The 19,734-nt window shown below is 42.1% G+C and overlaps 3 protein-coding genes across 4 annotated transcripts in view; 2 read left to right on the top strand and 1 right to left on the bottom strand.

Moving 5' to 3' along the window:
- The window catches only part of LOC112250466 (protein PALS1-like), a 27,221-nt gene extending 24,877 nt beyond the window's left edge, over nucleotides 1–2,344 (top strand). For both annotated transcript variants that reach the window (XM_024420645.2, XM_042321799.1), the window contains exon 14: nucleotides 1,515–2,344. In XM_024420645.2, the coding sequence (XP_024276413.2) occupies nucleotides 1,515–1,691 (177 nt within the window). In that variant the 3' untranslated portion in view covers nucleotides 1,692–2,344. The remainder of the gene's footprint in view (nucleotides 1–1,514) is intronic.
- An 841-nt stretch (nucleotides 2,345–3,185) lies between these two features.
- On the bottom strand, nucleotides 3,186–12,640 carry LOC112250469 (V-type proton ATPase subunit D). Its single transcript, XM_024420651.2, has 9 exons — nucleotides 12,391–12,640; nucleotides 11,625–11,742; nucleotides 11,233–11,312; nucleotides 11,049–11,116; nucleotides 10,912–10,956; nucleotides 4,673–4,776; nucleotides 4,522–4,588; nucleotides 4,323–4,401; nucleotides 3,186–4,181 (listed from the first exon to the last, which is right to left on the bottom strand). The coding sequence occupies exons 1-9, from the start codon at nucleotides 12,429–12,431 to the stop codon at nucleotides 4,037–4,039; spliced, it is 747 nt and encodes a 248-aa protein (XP_024276419.1). The 5' UTR covers nucleotides 12,432–12,640; the 3' UTR covers nucleotides 3,186–4,036.
- A 29-nt stretch (nucleotides 12,641–12,669) lies between these two features.
- Nucleotides 12,670–19,502, top strand: LOC112250468 (eukaryotic translation initiation factor 2 subunit 1). The gene is made up of 8 exons (XM_024420650.2): nucleotides 12,670–12,843; nucleotides 13,583–13,825; nucleotides 13,932–14,011; nucleotides 14,457–14,608; nucleotides 16,517–16,623; nucleotides 17,214–17,311; nucleotides 17,461–17,604; nucleotides 18,880–19,502. Exons 2-8 carry the CDS (start codon nucleotides 13,585–13,587, stop codon nucleotides 19,003–19,005), a joined length of 948 nt encoding a protein of 315 aa, XP_024276418.1. The 5' UTR covers nucleotides 12,670–12,843; nucleotides 13,583–13,584; the 3' UTR covers nucleotides 19,006–19,502.
- The last annotated feature ends 232 nt before the right edge of the window (nucleotides 19,503–19,734 follow it).

Raw genomic sequence — 19,734 nt, 5'->3', positions numbered from 1 at the left:
AAGACAACATGTCAATTTAGCATCATTTAATCTGACCAGGATATATGTAACTCCTGTCCTTTCCTACTGTGATTTCCTACATCTAGCCAGGATATCTATAACCACTGTCCTTTCCTACTGTGTCCCTACATCTAGCCAGGATATCTATAACCACTGTCCTTCCCTACGGTGTCCCTACATCTAGCCAGGATATCTATAACCACTGTCCTTCCCTACGGTGTCCCTACATCTAGCCAGGATATCTATAACCACTGTCCTTTCCTACTGTGTCCCTACAGCTAGCCAGGATATCTATAACCACTGTCTTTTCCTACTGTGTCCCTACATCTAGCCAGGATATCTATAACCACTGTCCTTCCCTACTGTGTCCCTACATCTAGCCAGGATATCTATAACCACTGTCCTTCCCTACTGTGTACCTACATCTAGCCAGGATATCTGTAACTCCTGTCTTTCCCTACTGTGTCCCTACATCTAGCCAGGATATCTATAACCACTGTCCTTCCCTACTGTGTCCCTACATCTAGCCAGGATATCTATAACCACTGTCCTTCCCTACTGTGTACCTACATCTAGCCAGGATATCTGTAACTCCTGTCATTCCCTACTGAGTCTACATCTAGCCAGGATATCTATAACCACTGTCCTTTCCTACTGTGATCTCCTTCATCTAGCCAGGATATCTATAACCACTGTCCTTCCCTACTGTGTCCCTACATCTAGCCAGGATATCTATAACCCCTCCTTCCCTACATCTAGCCAGGATATCTATAACCACTGTCCTTCCCTACATCTAGGCAGGATATCTGTAACTCCTGTCCTTCCCTACTGTGTCCCTACATCTAGCCAGGATATCTATAACCACTGTCCTTTCCTACTGTGATCTCCTTCATCTAGCCAGGATATCTATAACCACTGTCCTTCCCTACTGTGTCCCTACATCTAGCCAGGATATCTATAATCACTGTCCCTCCCTACTGTGTCCCTACATCTAGCCAGGATATCTATAACCACTGTCCTTTCCTACTGTGATCTCCTTCATCTAGCCAGGATATCTATAACCACTGTCCTTCCCTACTGTGTCCCTACATCTAGCCAGGATATCTGTAACTCCTGTCCTTCCCTACTGTGTCCCTACATCTAGCCAGGATATCTATAACCACTGTCCTTCCCTACTGTGTCCCTACATCTAGCCAGGATACCTATAACTCCTGTCCTTCCCTACTGTGTCCCTACATCTAGCCAGGATATCTATAACCACTGTCCTTTCCTACTGTGATCTCCTTCATCTAGCCAGGATATCTATAACCACTGTCCTTCCCTACTGTGTCCCTACATCTAGCCAGGATATCTATAACCCCTCCTTCCCTACATCTAGCCAGGATATCTATAACCACTGTCCTTCCCTACATCTAGGCAGGATATCTGTAACTCCTGTCCTTCCCTACTGTGTCCCTACATCTAGCCAGGATATCTATAACCACTGTCCTTCCCTACTGTGTCCCTACATCTAGCCAGAGGAGCTGAAGGAGCTGATTGAGAAGGCCCGGGAGATGGAGCAGGCCTACGGCCACCTGTTTGACGTGGCCATTGTTAACGGCGAGCCAGACACGGCATTCCACGAGCTCCTGCGGCTCATCAACAAGCTGGACACGGAGCCCCAGTGGGTGCCCTCCTCCTGGCTATGCTAGGGGTAAGAGGTTAGGGTTGAGTGGTCAACCTAGCGGTCAACTCCAGGAAGCCACAGGAAGGAGAGTTTGGCCTGGGTTGTGTTCATTAGGCACCAAATGGAAGAAAACGTATTGAAACAGGAAGGGAATACCTGGACTTATCCAATGAGAACCATTTGTTTTAGTTTTTCATAGATAAACGTTTTAACACATTTCACAACGGTGTATCCTAATGAACATGACCCATAACACAGCTCTGGAGGAACGACCCTAAAAGGAAGGATGGACAATGATCATTGAGGCCACTGTTAGACCATTGTGGAGCCTCGCAGACACAAAATAGAGGGCCCATTCATTTTTGCCAGAAAGGGTAACTTGTCCTTTATCTAGCCTTCTTATGAAAGTTGGAGTTTACTTCATTTGCAGGGGACTTTTTATTATATAAGTGTTTGTTTCTGTGTTTGTCTTTATGAATGTTCTCTTGGGTTTTTGTCAATGTCAGCACCATTCCAGATTCCAGTAGCATATGCAAAGACATTTATCCAAAACTGTAGAAAACATATTTCCATTTTATTCTACTCTAAATAGCTATTTATAATTGTAAATATCTATTTTTAGATGAAATGGCAAACAAATATGATTTACCATTACACCAGACCCAGTCTAATAATGTATGGTTTGTTTGTATGTGGTATACAAGACTGGAACTGTCTGTCTACAATTGAGGACCAATTTGCTCCTGGGGAACTACAGTATGTAACTTTCTCCTAGAAGTAAGGACCAAAGAGAAAGCCGTTGTATTCTAAAGATGGGTAAAGGTACTTGCTGTGTATCAATGATAGTATTATGTTGTGTTATCTTGAGTTGCTGCACTTGTACATCAAAAACAGACCTCAAGAATCATTGATCATCAGTAAAGATGACCTTGGTATCCATTGTCTAGTGTACCTAGTGTCTACCTACGGACAAGAACAGTGTGAAAACAACATATCAATTTAGCATCATTTAATCTGACCAACTTTTATTTTCTTTGGTACTTTATAAGCACAACTCAAAAGAAGCCATCTTCAATATAATGAATATTCCTGAAGAGAATTGTTTCAAAATGGTGGACATTAAAGTTACATGAATACTATTTAAATCAGGTAAAATGTATGATTTTGGAATATACTCGGTACATATTCATTGTGTACGAGGGTACACATAGCTAAAACATTTGAGTAGGAAAAAGAACGAGAGCGAATATAAAATGTACATGAATTCCTTCCGTGGCACCACACAATACAGCATGTTACATTTAGCGCTTCAATGCAAAATGGCTACCATTTCACATACAGGTGTGCGCCCCAGATACGTTCAGGATGTTGTACCTTGTAATAGCTTTCTCAGATAGGACTTTGTTCAATGTCTCCAGCACAGCTTTGTAAACAGACATCAGAAACTGAGGGACAAATCGTGGCTGAAACACCTACAGTAACAATCATTTGAGAGAAGAATCGCAAAGTGACACTTGGAGAATATTCAGATCATCTTTATTTGGATGAATTGTTCTGACATAAGAGGGGTTGCACTCAGGGTGCCACTGTGGATGGTTATAGGGGGTCAGCGGTACATTGTTATTTAGCAGACACTCTTATCCAGAGTGACTTACAGTACTGAGTACATACATTTGTCGTATTGGGGCACCGTGGGGGTACCCCACAACCCTGGCATTGCAAGCGCGATGCTCTACCAACTGAGCCACAAGGGACCCACATGTTAGCCATCCTCCTGTAAAGGGTCAATACAGTACAATAGAAATAGAATGAAATTGCACAGAAACAGAATGTCATTATTTTATGGTCAATACAACCCCACTGATATGTGGTGACCATGGAAGGGATTAGCATCCACAACACAGATGCTTAGGGGGAGAAAGAACAGCCACCCTGTTTTAACTGTACAGAATGACAGCATGCATTGACTGAGTGTTCTGATGGAAGCATTGCCAATAGCCATCTATGTCCTAACCCAATCAGATGGAATGTTTAAATACAGTTCACATTTGTAAACCATGTCATTTAACTCAATGTACATATATTATTTGCTACTTAAGCATTCAAAAGATAACTCACCTTCAACACGTTTGACACTCTAGTGAACTGATGTGATTGCTGTTAGCTGCAAAGTTCTGACAGTTCTATACAGTGCTAAATCTGGACACTAATCTCCAATACTGAAAACGACAACAAAACATCACCAACATGTACACACAAAAAAAACAGACAATTCTTCCCTTTCGCACACAAGAAGAAGACATCAACATGGCCGGAGAGGCACAGAATAAATAGTATGTGGATGACGGAGTAGCCACGGGTGACAGCATGTCACTCAAACAGCAGGTCCTGGTCGGTTTCCTCCATCAGCATGTTGGATGGCTCGGCGATGGGGCCCAGCTTGGCCAGACGGGCGGCGATCTCCTTCTCCGTCCTCTCCCTCATCTGCTTCTTTTTCTCCTGGATCTTCTTCAGCCTGAGGAGGTGGGACTCACCATAGAAATTTGAATTAGAACACTCGATATCGCTACGAGACACGCGGACAGTGATCCTCCAGTCAGCTGGGGGTGTAGACTTGGTGTTGAGGATGAGGAGTCTGAGGGATGACGTAACTTACCTGTAGAACTCTTCTCGTTCCCTCTCATCCAGCTCAGTGATGATGTAGCTGAGGGTCCGCTCAATGCGGGGGATGATCACTGAGGACAGGTCAAACCACATTTTATCCTCTCCACGCTGTCTTCCAACCATCTCTTTTGACTGCCATTATCGATACGTAGTGCAGGTTTAGTTATTGTGCCAAAGCGGTGCAGACTCACCATGCTCAATGGCGTTCACACGGCGGTTGGTGATCTTGATGGCCTGATCCAGTGTGACAAAGGAAGTCTGTAGGTCAAAACAGTGAGACAATGAGACTTTGTTGTTCAGTCACACATGCTCCGCATGGTTTACCAGTCTCGCGAGACTTACCTGTAAGGAGGCCAACTCCACTAGCAGCTCCACTGCTTTGGCATAGTTCCTCTTCAGCCTGGAGACCTGCTCTCCTCCCCTGGCCAGACCAGTCAGCTCATAACCTAACAAGGGGAGGAGAGGGAAGCAAAGAAGACAGTGAGCAGTGACACAGAAACACACTACAATACAAGTTCAATAGCAGGGCATAGCGTTCTAGAAGTTGTTCAACTAAATTTGCCCATAAATGGAGCCATGCCAATATTTGAGGTAATAATAACAATAATAAATGCCATTTGCAGATGCTTTTATCCAAAGCCATACAGGGCCACAGGGTTGGGGTTCATTCCACAAACTAAATTAGATTCCCTCTCCCTGTAAATTCCATTGAATTCAATTCAAATTCTAGGTCTTTGAATTCAGAACAGTGTTGGTGAAGCTACTCTGAAAATATAATTTGCCAAGCTACAAATTACTTCACACTGGAAGAAGTTAAACTAGACCACAGAAAAATTGTTTACTTAACGAAAGTTACTTCGAAAAAGTATTTCACCACATACACACCACTTAGTGAAAGATTATCATATATACATCTGAAATGTCATAGGCTACTTTGGGGTAATATGTTAACAGAATGTATAAAAACAAGATCTCACCCATCTACATAAAATAAGTGTTTCTAGACATTTTTGCAAATGTATTGAAAATGAAATACAGAAATATGACGATCCAAACTGAGTTTAGATGCATTGAATTACCTTTGATCATCCTTGATATGTCACTACAACTTGTGGCCAATTCAATTGTTTTTGGATATGATTTAGAAAGACAACACACCTGTCTAAATACAGTGCATTCAGAAAGTATTCAGACCCCTTGACTTTTTCCACATTTTGTTATGTTACAGCCTTACTCTAAAATTTAAAAAAATCTCAATCTATACACAATAAAGTAGAATGACAATGCAAAAACACTATATTTTTTGAAATGTTTGCAAATTGATAAAGAAATCAAATCTTAATTATCACATTTACATACAGTTGAAGTCGGAAGTTTACATATACTTAGGTTGGCGTCATTAAAACTTGTTTTTCAACCACTCCACAAATTTCTTGTTAACAAACTATACTTTTGGCAAGTCTGTTAGGACATCTACTTTGTGCATGAAACAAGTAATTTTTCCAACAATTGTTTACAGGCAGATTATTTCACTGTTTAGCAATTCAAGTGGGTCAGAAGTTTACATACACTAAGTTGACTGTGCCTTTAAACAGCTTGGAAAATTCCAGAAAATTCAACCATGGACTGGTGCACTTCACAAAATAGATGGCTTCATGAGAAAGGAAAATTATGTGGATATATCAAAGCAACATCTCAAGACATCAGTCAGGAAGTTAAAGCTTGGTCACAAATGGGTCTTCCAAATGGACAATGATACAAGCATACTTCCAAAGTTATGGCAAAATGGCTTAAGGATAACAATGGCAAGGTATTGGAGTGGCCATCACAAAGCCCTGACCTCAATCCCATAGAACATTTGTGGGCAGAACTGAAAAAGTGTGTGCGAGCAAGGAGGCCTACAAACCGGACTCAGTTACACCAGCTCTGTCAGGAGGAATGGGCCAAAATTCATCCAACTTATTGTGGGAAGCTTGTGGAAGGCTACTCGAAACGTTTGACCCAAGTTAAACAATTTAAAGGTAATGCTACCAAATACGAATTGAGTGTATGTAAACTTCTGACCCACTGGGAATGTTATGAAATAAATAAAATTGAAATAATTCTCTACTATTATTCTGACATTTCACATTCTTAAAATAAAGTGGTGATCCTAACTGACCTAAGACAGGGAATTTTTACTGGGATTAAATGTCAGGAATTGTGTATTTGGCTAAGGTGTATGTAAACATCCATCTTCAACTCTAACTATTCAGACCCTTTGCTCAGTACTTTGCTGAAGCACCTTTGGCAGTGAATACAGCCTCGAGGTTTCTTGGGTATGCTACAAGCTTAGCACTAGAGGTCGACCGATTAATCGGAATGGCCGATTAATTAGGGCCGATTTCAAGTTTTCATAACAATCGGAAATCAGTATTTTTGGACATCAATTTTTTACACCTTTATATCATCTTTATTTAACTAGGCAAGTAAATTAAGAACACATTCTTATTTTCAATGACGGCCTAGGAACGTTGGGTTAACTGCCTCGTTCAGAGGTAGAACGACAGATTTTTACCTTGTCAGCTCGGGGGATTCAATCTTGCAACCTTAAAGTTAACTAGTCCAACACTCTAACCACCTGATTACATTGCACTCCACAAGGAGCCTGCCTGTTACGCGAATGCAGTAGAAGCCAAGGTAAGTTGCAAGCTAGCATCAAACTTATCTTATAAAAACAATCAATCAATCATAATCACTAGTTAACTACACATGGTTGATGATTTGACTAGTTTATCTAGCGTGTCCTGCGTTGCATATAATCGATGCGGTGCGTATCGTTGCTCCAATGTGTACCTAACCATAAACATCAATGCCTTTCTTAAAATCAATACACAGAAGTATATATTTTTAAACCTGCATATTTAGCTAAAATAAATCCAGGTTAGCAGGCAATATTAACCAGGTGAAATTGTGTCACTTCTCTTATGTTCATTGCACGCAGAGTCAGTGTATATGCAACAGTTTGGGCTGCCTAATTTACCAGAATTTTACGTAATTATGACATAACATTGAAGGTTGTGCAATGTAACAGGAATATTTAGACTTATGGATGCCACCCGTTAAATAAAATACGGAACGGTTCCATATGTCACTGAAAGAATAAACGTCTTGTTTTCGAGATGATAGTTTCCGGATTAGACCATATTAATGACCTAAGGCTCCTATTTCTGTGTGTTATTATGTTATAATTAAGTCTATGATTTGATAGACCAGTCTGACTGAGTGGTGGTAGGCAGCAGCAGGCTCGTAAGCATTCATTCAAACAGCACTTTTGTGCGTTTTGCCAGCAGCTCTTCGTTGTGCTTCAAGCATTGCGCTGTTTATGACTTCAAGCCTATCAACTCCCGAGATTAGGCTGGTGTAACCTATGTGAAATGGCTAGCTAGTTAGCGGGGTGTGCGCTAATAGCGTTTCAAACGTCACTCGCTCTGAGACTTGGACTGGTTGTTCCCCTTGCTTCGAGGGTGGCTGTTGTCGATGTGTTCCTGGTTCGAGCCCAGGTAGGAGTGAGGAGAGGGACGGAAGCTATACTGTTACATTGACAATACTAAAGTGCCTACAAGAACATCCAATAGTCCAAGGTTAATGAAATACAAATGGTATAGAGAGAAATAGTCCTATAATTCCTATAATAACTACCACCTATATCTTCTTACCTGGGAATATTGAAGACATGTTAAAAGGAACCACCAGCTTTCATATGTTCTCATGTTCTGAGCAAGGAACTTAAACGTTAGCTTTCTTACATGGCACATATTGCACTTTTACTTTCAACACTTTGTTTTTGCATTATTTAAACCAAATTGAACATGTTTCATTATTTATTTGAGGCTAAATTGATTTTATTGATGCATTATATTATGTTAAAATAAGTGTTCATTCAGTATTGTTGTAATTGTCATTATTACAAATAAATAACATTTTATATAAAAAAATATATAATATATATATTTTTTTTAAATCGTCCGATTAATCGGTATCTGCTTCTTTTTTTTGGGTCCTCCAATAATCGGTATCGGCGTTGAAAAATCATAATCGGTCGACCTCTACTTAGCACACCTGTATTTGGGGAGTTTCTCCCATTCTTCTCTGTAGATCCTTTCAAGCTCATCAGGTTGGATGGGGAGCGTCGCTGCACCACTATTTTCAGGTCTCTCCAGAGAAATTAGATCTAGTTAAAGTCCAGGCTCCAGCTGGACCACTCAAGGACATTGTCCCGAAGCCACTCCTGCGTTGACGTGGCTGTGTGCTTAGGGTTGTTGTCCTGTTGGAAGGGGAACCTTCGCCCCAGACTGAGGTCCTGAGCAGGTTTTCTTCAAGGATCTCTCTGTACTTTGCTCCGATCATCTTTTCCTCAATCCTGACTAGTCTCCCAGTCCCTGCCGCTGAAAAACATCCCCACAGCATAATGCTGCCACCACCATGCTTCACCGTAGGGATGGTGTCAGCTTTCCTCCAAATGTGACACTTGGCATTGAGGCCAAAGAGTTCAATCTTGGTTACATCATGCCAGAGAATCCTGTTTGTCATGGTCTGAGAGTCTTTAGGTGCCTTTTGGCAAACTCCAAGCAGGCTGTAGTGTGTCTTTACCTGAGGAGTGGCTTCCATCTGGCCACCACTTCCATCTGGCCATCTGGCTACCATAAAGGCCTGATTGGTGGAATGCTGCAGAGATGGTTGCCCTTCTGGAAAATTCTCCCATCTCCACAGAGGAACTCTAGAGCTCTGTCAGAGCGACAATCGGATTATTGGTCACCTCCCTGACCAAGGCCCTTCTCACCCGATTGTTCAGTTTGTCCGGACGGCCAGCTCTAGGAAGAGTCTTGGTGGTTCCAAACTTCTTCCATTTAAGAATGATGGGAGGCCACTGTGTTCTTGGGAACTTTCAATGCTGCAGAGCAGAAATACACAATCAAGTCCAAGGAACTGCCTGTAGATCTCCGAGATAGAATTGTGATGAGACATACAGTATCTGGGGAAGGGTATAAAACAATTTCTAGAGTGTTGAGATTTTCCAAGAGCACAGTGGTCTATATCATTGGGAAATTTAACAAATACGGAACTACCCAGACTCTGCCTAGAGCTGGCCGTCCGACCTAACTGAGCAATCGGGCTAGAAGGACCTTGGTCATGGAGGTGACCAAGAACCCAATGACCACTCTGACAGAACTACAGAGTTCCTTGGCTGAGATGGGAGAACCTGTCAGAAGGCAAACAGTGTCTACAGTACTTCACCAACCTGGGCTTTATGAGAGTGGCCAGATGGAAGCTACACCTGACAAAAAGGCCCATGACAGCATGCCTGGAGTTGGCAAAAATATTCTGTGGTCTGTTGAGACCAAAACTGAATTATTTGGCCTGAATGCAAAGCACTATTTCTGGAAAAAAACAGGCACAGCTCATCATCTGTCTAACACCACATCTAACACCATCACTAAAGTGAAGCATGGGAGGCAGCATCATGCCATGGGGATGTTTTTCAGCAGCAGGAACTGGGAGACTGGTAATGATAGAGGGAACAATGAATGGAGTCAAATTCAGGCAAGTCCTTGATGAGAACCTGCTTCAGAGAACAAACGACCCCAAGCATACAGCCAAAGCAACGCTGGAATGGCTTCAGAACAAGAATGTGAAAGTCCTTGAGTGACCTAGCCAAAGCACAGACTTGAATCCCATTGAAAATCTGTGGCAATTCTTGAAGATTGCTGTTCACCGCTACTCCCCATCTAACTTAACAGAGCTTGAGAAAATCTGGAAGAATGGGAGAAAATCCCCAAATCCAGATGTGCAAAAATGATAACAGACATACCCAAGACAACTCAAAGCTGTAGGGGCTCCTACAAAGTATTGACTCGCGTGTAAATACTTATGTAAATTATATTTCTGTATTTAATTTGCCAAACATTTCTAAAAACATGTTTTCAGTTTTGTCAAAATATTTAATCAATTTTTATTTCAGGCTGAAACAACAAAATGTGGAATAAGTCAAGGGGTATTAATACTTTCTGAAGGCACTGTAGATTTGAATACCACCAAGCTACTGCAATATGTAGTTAAATTACTAGTTGAACTACACGTAGTTAACTACTACTACCAAACACTGATTCAGAGATAATTAAATTCCTCTCAATTACAATGTTGGGAATTTAATTATTGGATATATTATCCTCAATAATTCCATAAATTCCAATTTGAATTCAATTCCCCTCAGGCTTTAAGGCTGATCATGTCACTGTTCAGACAGTCTAGCTATACTGGAAATATAGAAATACAAGTTAATGACTTCAAACAAATCCTGCAGTCATTTCATTAACTGGGCAAAGTAGAAATATTTAATTTGAATTATTAACTGTTTTTATTATTCCAATTCAATACGTCCAAACAGCCTAAATCCAATTCCATAACTTGAAGATTGTTGAAATTCTAATTGAATTCAACCTAAACTCCACTTCATGAGTGAATTCAAGATTTGATTTGGAATTTCAAACTAAATTGGAATTGGCCTCAAACCTGCATGACCAGATAAGAACACTACTTACTGTCCCCTCCTTCTTGGTAGTGCTCAAACACAGGTAGAGTGACACCTGTGAGGAAAAGGAGAATCGCACAGGTGAGACCTTAAGGAGAGACATGCTGTTGTTCTAAAAAGATACAGAGAAGTCCAAAAGGTGTTGACCTGCCACGTTATCCTTCTTAGCCCGAACCTTCACCTGGGCCTTGTTCACATTCTGGATGACAGTTGTGCTGTGGGAACATGATAATGTTATGAGAATATTGACAAAACATTAGCAAAATATTGACATCAGACAAACACCTAAATAAAGGCCTCAAATGGCTCATGATGAGGCCCGTCCTCTCACCTGAAGTCGCCAGCGGCGAATTTCGCCTCAGCCAAAGAGAAGGCCGCCTCCCTCATCACTTCACCCATCAATGTCTTTGTCTAGAAATCGGGAGAGGCAACAAAAAGACAGGAGCCAGCGTAACATGTCCCGATGACAGGATTTTATACAAAGAAATAATACAACTGACTTATATTAAATCAGATAAGAAACAGAGAATTAGACAATGTTTTAATCATAGAAACAGAACTACTAGAACAGATATTCCCATTCAAAAAATGCTGGTCCGTGATGGGTGGGCCGGCAGACATATTGAGTTCACTGATGAGCGCACTGTCAAATGTCCATGGTCCGAGGGGCTTTTTCCGTTCTAGTCATTCTTGTTTCTATGGTTTTAAACCTCCTTGAATTACCTCAATGATCTTGCGGAGGATCTGACGGAAGCGCATGGAGAGGGCATCAGCCTTCTTCTTCAGTAGGTTTCTACCAGTCTGGGCCCCCTTCAGACGGGCCTTCATGATGGTCTGGGCCCTTCACAGACAAGTCATCAGGTGTCAGAGAGGACTTCCATCATAAACATGCATGGCCATTCAGATTTGAATCATGTTGAAAGATATTGGTGCTTTTATGCCGTTTTCTGCAGGTCACCACAATATCAAAAAAGTGCCTGTTATTGACCCATCATTATGATGTTCCAGACAAATTAACATAGTAAGTAGTTAGACATGGCATAATCTGTGCCATAGACTGTGTGAGTAAAGTTAGGGCACATCAAAATCTCCCAGTGGTTGTTTGGAAATTATGGACAGTCATCACATGACAGTGACAGTCCATTTCCTCTTTTAGATGTTCATCATGAAATGGCAAAGAAATACAACTATTGACTCGAAATAATAACTAATGCCATTGCAAATTGTTGCAAAACTGCAAAGGTTGAGTTTTTTCATAATTTATTTAAAAGGGCTCACAATTGACTGTGCTTGGCTATCTAGCTGACAGCTGGCTAAGCTTACTGATCTGTAATTTCCTTCATTTTAATTTGGCTCAACCTAACACATCTAAAAGGTAATGTATTAAATGGGGGGCATAAACTTGCTCCCCTAGATTGAGTGGACTAGCTTGCTAGAAATGTCAAACTATGCTGGCTAAAATAACAAGCTACCTAGACTTGCTACTTACATTCTAGAGGGGAAGACGTCGATTCTCTCTTTTCCTGACATCTTCTTTGGCTGCAAACGGTCTTATGTACTTCAATTACGTCTGGACGGCGATTAAATAACGAGACAGCACGCAAATAACTAAAATATTAAATAATAGGTATTGCACAGTTGTTATTACTTGGAGAATAACAGCTTTGTAACCGATGTCGTGTTATTCATGATATTCTATTGCAAAAAGCCATCAGCTGGTTAGTAGTCATGTGACTATGTTGTTAACCGCTATTGCGCTTGCGCGTGTCAACCCGGGCGCTTTCTCTTCCGGGTCGAAAAATTTGCACACCACGGATAAATTTGAAGTTGTAGCAATCGGGCCTAATTCGATAGCTACGTATTTGAATACAAATTATAACGTTTAACAAAAAAATCTAATACAGGACATTCAACAGTGTTGTTCTGTAACCATACGATACAGGTAAGGCATTTACTCGAATCACTGCGAACACAACAGCTGTTTGCCGGAGTTGTGAATGACTGGCTAAGTACCGTAGCTATGTAGCTAGCGCTATAGGTGCATGTGCCGCATGTATGAGCTAATGGGTTAGCTGGGTAGCTAGCTAGCTAAATGATCAGTTTTACGTGTGAATAAATGTGGATGCGTTGACGTCCATACATCAGACTGAGGACATAGATTCATGATGACAGTTATTTAGTATTGCAAGTGTATATGACACTGTGTTAGTAACATCTTCAGCTCTAGCCAGCACACGTTACAGTAGGCAAGTTAGTTAACGGTAAGTAAGATGATGACGTTGAGTGAGTGTACAAGGATAGCTACATGACTATGAGAGATGACTGGCATTTTGTTCTGATATTGCAATCTAGCGGCACCAGATCACTCCTCCTTGTCGCCCCCCCCCACACACACACACACACAAAAAAAGGCATTTTCAATTGTTCCAGTACTGTTACCAAGAATGATTGACAAAAGAGAACTGCCACTGTATATCATGAGAATGTATTCCATCTTTTCCTGATGTAACTGTCCAACCAAATCTACACCCCATTTCCCTCTTTTCAACCTAATGACCTCTCATTCAGTTGCTCTCTAGAGTTTAATCAAAGCCTGTTTAAAACCCTTTGTAAGTATATGGAATAGCATATCTCTCTGTTTTCATTATATTGACCTCTGTCCTATTGTCTCCCCCCCCCAGTGATGCCGAACCTTAGCTGTAGGTTCTACCAGCACCGGTTCCCTGAGGTGGAGGATGTGGTGATGGTGAACGTGCGCTCCATCGCCGAGATGGGCGCCTATGTCAGCCTGCTGGAGTACAACAACATTGAGGGCATGATCCTGCTGAGCGAGTTGTCGCGCCGACGTATCCGCTCCATCAACAAGCTCATTAGGATCGGACGCAATGAGTGCGTGGTGGTCATCCGAGTGGACAAAGAGAAGGGTGAGGCGGGGTTTGAGTGTGTGCGGTCAAGAAATGTAGACTGTGTGTGTGTACACATTGTGTTATAGGTATAAAAAAACAAAAAAACATTGTCAACTCTTTGCAGGGTACATTGATTTATCAAAGAGAAGAGTTTCGCCAGAGGATGCTATCAAATGTGAAGACAAATTCACCAAATCTAAAACCGTAAGTTAGGTTCACCGTCAACACTCAGCCACGTGCCGGAGGATGCTGTAATATACAAAATTCTATTTATCATTCCGTTCCACCGATGTCATAAACTCTCAGACGTTTGTGCAGCCTGGTCCCAGATCTGTTTGTGCTGTACAGCCTACTACTGTCGTCGTTGGGATGACAATGACCATAGGAGTCCGTAAGAAAGCACAAACAGGGCCGTATTCATAGAGCATCTGAGTATGAGTGCTGATCTAGGATCAGTGTAGCCTTTTAAATCATAATGAATATGATTACACAAACAGGGTGCACCTGATCCTAGATCAGCACTCATACTCTGATACACTTTATGAATACGGGCTCAGATCTTGGACCAGGCTGACATTTGTGAGTCTTCCCTCTTGACCAGAGGTGATATCGAGGTGTAAATGTTTTTATGGTGTGGCGTCCGTGGCAGGTGTACAGTATCCTTCGACACGTGGCTGAGGTGCTGGAGTACACTAAGGACGAGCAGCTGGAGAGCCTGTTCACACGCACCGCCTGGGTGTTTGATGAGAAGTACAAGCGTCCGGGATACGGCGCCTACGACGTCTTCAAACAGGCTGTATCGTGAGTATCGTGACTCTTCTTCCTATATACATTACCAGTCAAAAGGTTTGGACACACCTACTCATTCAAGGGTTTTTCTTTATTTTTTGGCTATTTTCTACATTGTAGAATAATAGTGAAGACATCAACTATGGAATAACACATGGAATCATGAAGTAACCAAAAAAGTGTTAAACAAATCAAAATATACTTTATATTTCAGGTTCCTTCAAAGTAGCCACCCTTTTCCTTGATGACAGCTTTGCACACTTTTGGCATTCTCTACCAGCTTCATGAGGTGGAATGCTTTTCCAACAGTCTTGAAGGAGTTCCCACATATGCTGAGCACTTATTGGCTGCTTTTCCTTCACTCTGTGGTCCAACTCATCCCAAACCATCTCAATTGGGTTGAGGTTGGGTGATTGTGGAGTCCAGGTCATCTGATGCAGCACTCCATCACTCTTCTTCTTGGTCAAATAGCCCTTACATATTCTCACTAAGAGCAAACCAGATGGGATGGCATTTCGCTGCAGAATGCTGTGGTAGCCATGCTGGTTAAGTGTGCCTTGAATTCTAAATAAATCACAGTGTCAGCAGCAAAGCACCATCACACCTCCTCCATGCTTCACAGTGGGAATCACACATGCAGAGATCATCCGTTCACCTACTCTGCGTCTCTCAAAGACAAAGACACAATGTCCATTGCTTGTGTTTATTTGCGCAAGCAAGTCTCTTCTTCTTATTGGTGTCCTTTTAGTAGTGGTTTCCTTGCAACAAAACCACAAAGGCCTGATTCATGCAGTCTTCTCTGAACAGTTGATGTTGAGATGTCTGTTACTTGAACTCTGTGAAGCATTTATTTGGGCTGCAATCTGAGGTGCAGTTAATTGCTAATTTCTGAGGCTGGTAACTAGTGAACTTATCGTCTGCAGCAGAGGTAACTCTGGTTCTTCCTTTCCTGTGGTGGTCCTCATGAGAGCCAGTTTCATCATTGCACTTCATGGTTTTTGCGACTGCACTCAAAGTACTTTACATTTTCCGTATTGACTGACCTTCGTGTCTTAAAATAATGATGGACTGTTGTTTCTCTTTGCTTATTTGAGCTGTCCTTGCCATAATATGGACTTCTGTATACCATCCCTACCTTGTCACAACACAACTGATTGGCTCAAACGCATTAAAAAGGAAAAAGTCCACAAATGAACTTTTAACAAGGCATGTTAATTGAAATGCATTCCAGGTGATTACCTCATGAAGCTGGTTGAGAAAATGCCAAGAGTGTGCAAAGCTGTCATCAAGGCAAAGGGTGGCTACTTTGGGGAATATAAGATATATTTTGATTTAACACTTTTTTTGGTTACTACATGATTCCATATGTGTTACTTCATAGTTTTAATGTCTTCACTAATATTGTGCAATTGAGAAAATAGTTTTAAAAAAACAGAAAAACCCTGGAATGAGTAGGTGTGTTCCAACTTTGGACTGGTACTGTACCCATGACTGAGCAAAGCCAGGCTCAGCCAAGCTGTGTTAGGCTGGCTTGGTTACGTATTCTCCATAGTTGCTGGAACCATGCTGGAAAGGACAATGTGAAAAGAATATATCCGAGCCAGCACGGTGTGGCTGAACTACCCTGTAGTGTGAATAAGGTTTACAATGAGACTAAGACCGTTTATGTAGGTCTGCCCTTGCTCTGTCCTTGTCTATTAATGGTCTGTACTATGTCATGTTTTGTGTGGATCCCAGGAAGAGTCGCTTCTGCGACAGCTAATGGGGATCCTAATAAAATACCATCTGTCATTCTTAGTAAGAGATGGACACAGATTTTGTAGGCGGGTGTGAAATGGGTTGTAGTGTAGTGTTTGCTCCCGATCTCCTCAAATCATTTAGTCAGATATCCATGCTCCAAATATGTTTTATTTTTCCCAGTGACCCTGCCATGCTGGATGGGCTAGACCTGACTGAGGAGGAGAGGGCCGTGCTCATCGACAACATCAACAGGCGTCTCACTCCACAGGCTGTCAAAATCAGAGCAGGTCACAGCACACTCAACATTAACAGTGCAATAAATATGTACTAGACATGTTAGAGAAGATCAATGGGGGGGGGATTACATTGTAAAGATATGGGGGTAGTTTTGATGCTACTTTCCTGCATTTCTAGACATTTTGTTGTGCGGCTGAGAGAAAAGGTTTCAGATTTACTGCAATTCTATGCATTTTGCCATGGCTAATGCTGTGTTGTTTTGCTCGAACATAATAAGAAAATCTATACTGCTAAATTTATTATTTTAGGATGATGGTTCATTTAGAAACATTTTTCCCACTGTTTGGACTTAGGCGAGCTGAAAAAAAGGATTAGGCGGCCCACCCATGGATTTCAATTGCAGGAAAGTTATTGGCTAACCGATGAAGTCTTGTTGGGTCCGTATTTCCATATTTGATGTGTGTAGTGCCTACACAACTATGGAAATTAGCGACAAATGCTACATAATGTTAATTGATTCGTTCGCCAGAGTGGCATGTTGATGACACTCTTGAACTCCTCTGAAGTTTTCAAATTAGAAACATGGCGACTTGACACTTTATTTTCTTTAAACAATACATTTTGACTATCATCCTTGCAGACATCGAGGTGGCATGCTACGGGTATGAGGGCATTGACGCTGTGAAAGACGCACTGAGGGCGGGGCTTAGCTGCTCGACAGAGGCCATGCCCATCAAGGTAGGTTGCATCAAGGAACTCTCATAAACAATACTTCTAATCTATTTAATTATATTTCTCTATCAATTTCATCTCGTCGTCCTGTGGTTGACCTCAACTTTCTCGAAGGCGTTGTATGACCACGCGTTGTATGACCACTCTCTCCCTAGATTAATCTGATAGCACCGCCACGCTACGTCATGACCACAACCACTCTGGAGCGCACCGAGGGCCTTTCGGTTCTCAACCAGGCCATGGCAGCCATCAAGGAGAGGATCGAGGAGAAGAGGGGCGTCTTCAACATCCAGATGGAGGTGAGACTGAGGATATGCTTTTTATACCTTTTTCTCACTAATTTTGTGGTATATAATTGTCCCATCGCTGCAACTCCCGTACAAACTCAGGAGAGGTGAAGGTCGAGAGACACGACCCTGCCAAGCCGCACTGCTTCTTGACACACTACTCGCTTAACCCAGAAGCCAGTTGCACCAATGTGTTGGAGGAAACGCCTTACAGCTGGTGAGCGTGCATGCGCCCGGCCCGCCACAAGAAGTCGCTAGAGCGCGATGGGACAAGGACATCCCGGCCGGCCAAACCCTCCCCTAACCCGGACGATGCTGGACCAATTGTGCGTTGCCTCATGGGTCTCCCGGTCTCGGCCGGCTGCGACACAGCATGGGATCGAACCCGGGTCTACCGTCACGTCTTTAGTACTGTAATGCAGTACCTTAGGCCGCTGCGCCATTTGGGAGGCCCGTTTTGTAAACATGTCCAAGAACATAATTTTACTTTGACATTATGGGGTGTTTTGTTATAGGCCAGTGACAGTCTCAATTTAATCCATTTCAAATTCAGGCTGTAACACAAAATGTGAAAAAAGTCTAGGGGTGTGAACACTTTCTGAAGGCACTGTCGATACAGTAGATGGTTGGGTGAGAAAATGGAGAGATGGGTGATCAGTTTGCCAGTAGTATGAGGGAATACCAAGTACTTATGCGAAAGGTGGTTTCTCTCGTCGTGGCCTTTGACGCTACTTCCCATGAAGTGCATGTCCAACGATGTTTATCATACAGAAGAGCCCAAACTCTGTTTCAAATGTTGACTCGGCGTAGATGTACCACCTGAATACATCCATTCAATATAGTGCAGTGTTCATTTACACCCGTAGCTCTCATCCACTCCCTTCCACAAAGATGTACTTCAGTACTTTTCGAGTTCTCCATGCATGTCTTATCAGCCAGGAGAGGCCTTTATTTATTTGGAGTGCACATTCCTTCAGTTCCCTGCAGTCCACTAAATAATTACACTTCTCATACACAGAGCTTGAACCTAACACTACTTTCAATCTCTGAGGATATATAAAAACAAAGATGTAAAACAGCACCAGTTTTACTTACCGTTTATTATAATAGTTAGGTGGGTGCTTATATTTGTCCTATTTCACAGGTGAATTGGAGTCTACATTTTTGTTGTTGCATATCTTACTCTCCTTGAGTGAATTGATTGATTGTAAGTCGGTCTTTATAAGAGCATCTGCTAAATAAGTAAATGAGGTGTAATGTTCTTGTTAAAACCCCCCCCCCCTTCAGGCGAAGGTGGTGACGGACACGGACGAGACCGAACTGGCCCGCCAGCTTGAGAGGCTAGAGCGGGAGAATGCAGAGGTGGACGGAGACGACGAGGATGGAGAGATGGAGGCTAAAGCAGAGGACTAGTCCAGTTAGCCCTGAAAGAAGGGTCGTTTGGAAGAAAACAAAAGGATGGACAGACTTCGCCATAGTCGCACTGTCCCACAGATGTGTAACTCTCATATTACAGAGGTATTCACTGGCTAATAACCCTCTAAATTGATAATTAGGGACTTCTCAGGAGAGAAACATGCATTGCTATTCTCTGAAGTCTAGAGGTGGATAGACAGAAATGTTTTAAAGAAAATAAGACAAACCATAACAGTAACCATTGACAGTACAAACACCAATTTGGATCAATTATACCCATATATATACAGAAAACTGTTTACAACAGTGGCCATTGCAAATTCACCTCTCGCTGGTCACAGGAAGTGATGCGTGTAAAGAGGTATAGGCTCTAGTTGTGTGTGATACTGGCTTGGGTTACTTATGTGCTGTTCCTCTTCCAGTAGTATGGATTTTTACTGGCTGGATCTTGCTTGTGTGTAGCTCATGCCATCAATAAAGTTCTGCACGTTTGATCAGTGGTTTTGGGTATGAATTGCAGCTGTGCTCCGATTGATTTTTCTACACAAATAACATTGGTTATGTCATCTGCAACATGCCCATATAAACAAGTATTCAAACTTTAATAGCACAATGAACAGCTAACTTAAAGCACTTGTACCATGGCAGTGGTTCTTCATACCAGACAGCTAGTAAATACCAATTATTTAAACTATTGGTGTAGGATGGGCCACATCACATTTCTAT

The sequence above is a fragment of the Oncorhynchus tshawytscha genome, linkage group LG05 (genome assembly GCF_018296145.1).
Source record: "Oncorhynchus tshawytscha isolate Ot180627B linkage group LG05, Otsh_v2.0, whole genome shotgun sequence".
Taxonomy (NCBI): Eukaryota; Metazoa; Chordata; class Actinopteri; order Salmoniformes; family Salmonidae; genus Oncorhynchus; species Oncorhynchus tshawytscha.
This window is presented reverse-complemented; position numbering and strand designations above follow the sequence as displayed.

Excerpts from the sequence above, each read along its gene's own strand:
- LOC112250468 (XM_024420650.2), top strand. The coding sequence starts at position 13,585 with ATGCCGAACCTTAGCTGTAGGTTCTACCAGCACCGGTTCCCTGAGGTG. Across the intron at positions 14,012-14,456 it reads AATTCACCAAATCTAAAACC|GTGTACAGTATCCTTCGACA; the intron begins GTAAGTTAGGTT and ends CGTCCGTGGCAG. Across the intron at positions 14,609-16,516 it reads GTCTTCAAACAGGCTGTATC|TGACCCTGCCATGCTGGATG; the intron begins GTGAGTATCGTG and ends TATTTTTCCCAG.
- LOC112250469 (XM_024420651.2), bottom strand. The coding sequence starts at position 12,431 with ATGTCAGGAAAAGAGAGAATCGACGTCTTCCCCTCTAGAAT. Across the intron at positions 4,777-10,911 it reads CTACCAAGAAGGAGGGGACA|GTTATGAGCTGACTGGTCTG; the intron begins GTAAGTAGTGTT and ends TCCCCTTGTTAG. Across the intron at positions 4,589-4,672 it reads TGGAGTTGGCCTCCTTACAG|ACTTCCTTTGTCACACTGGA; the intron begins GTAAGTCTCGCG and ends TTTGACCTACAG.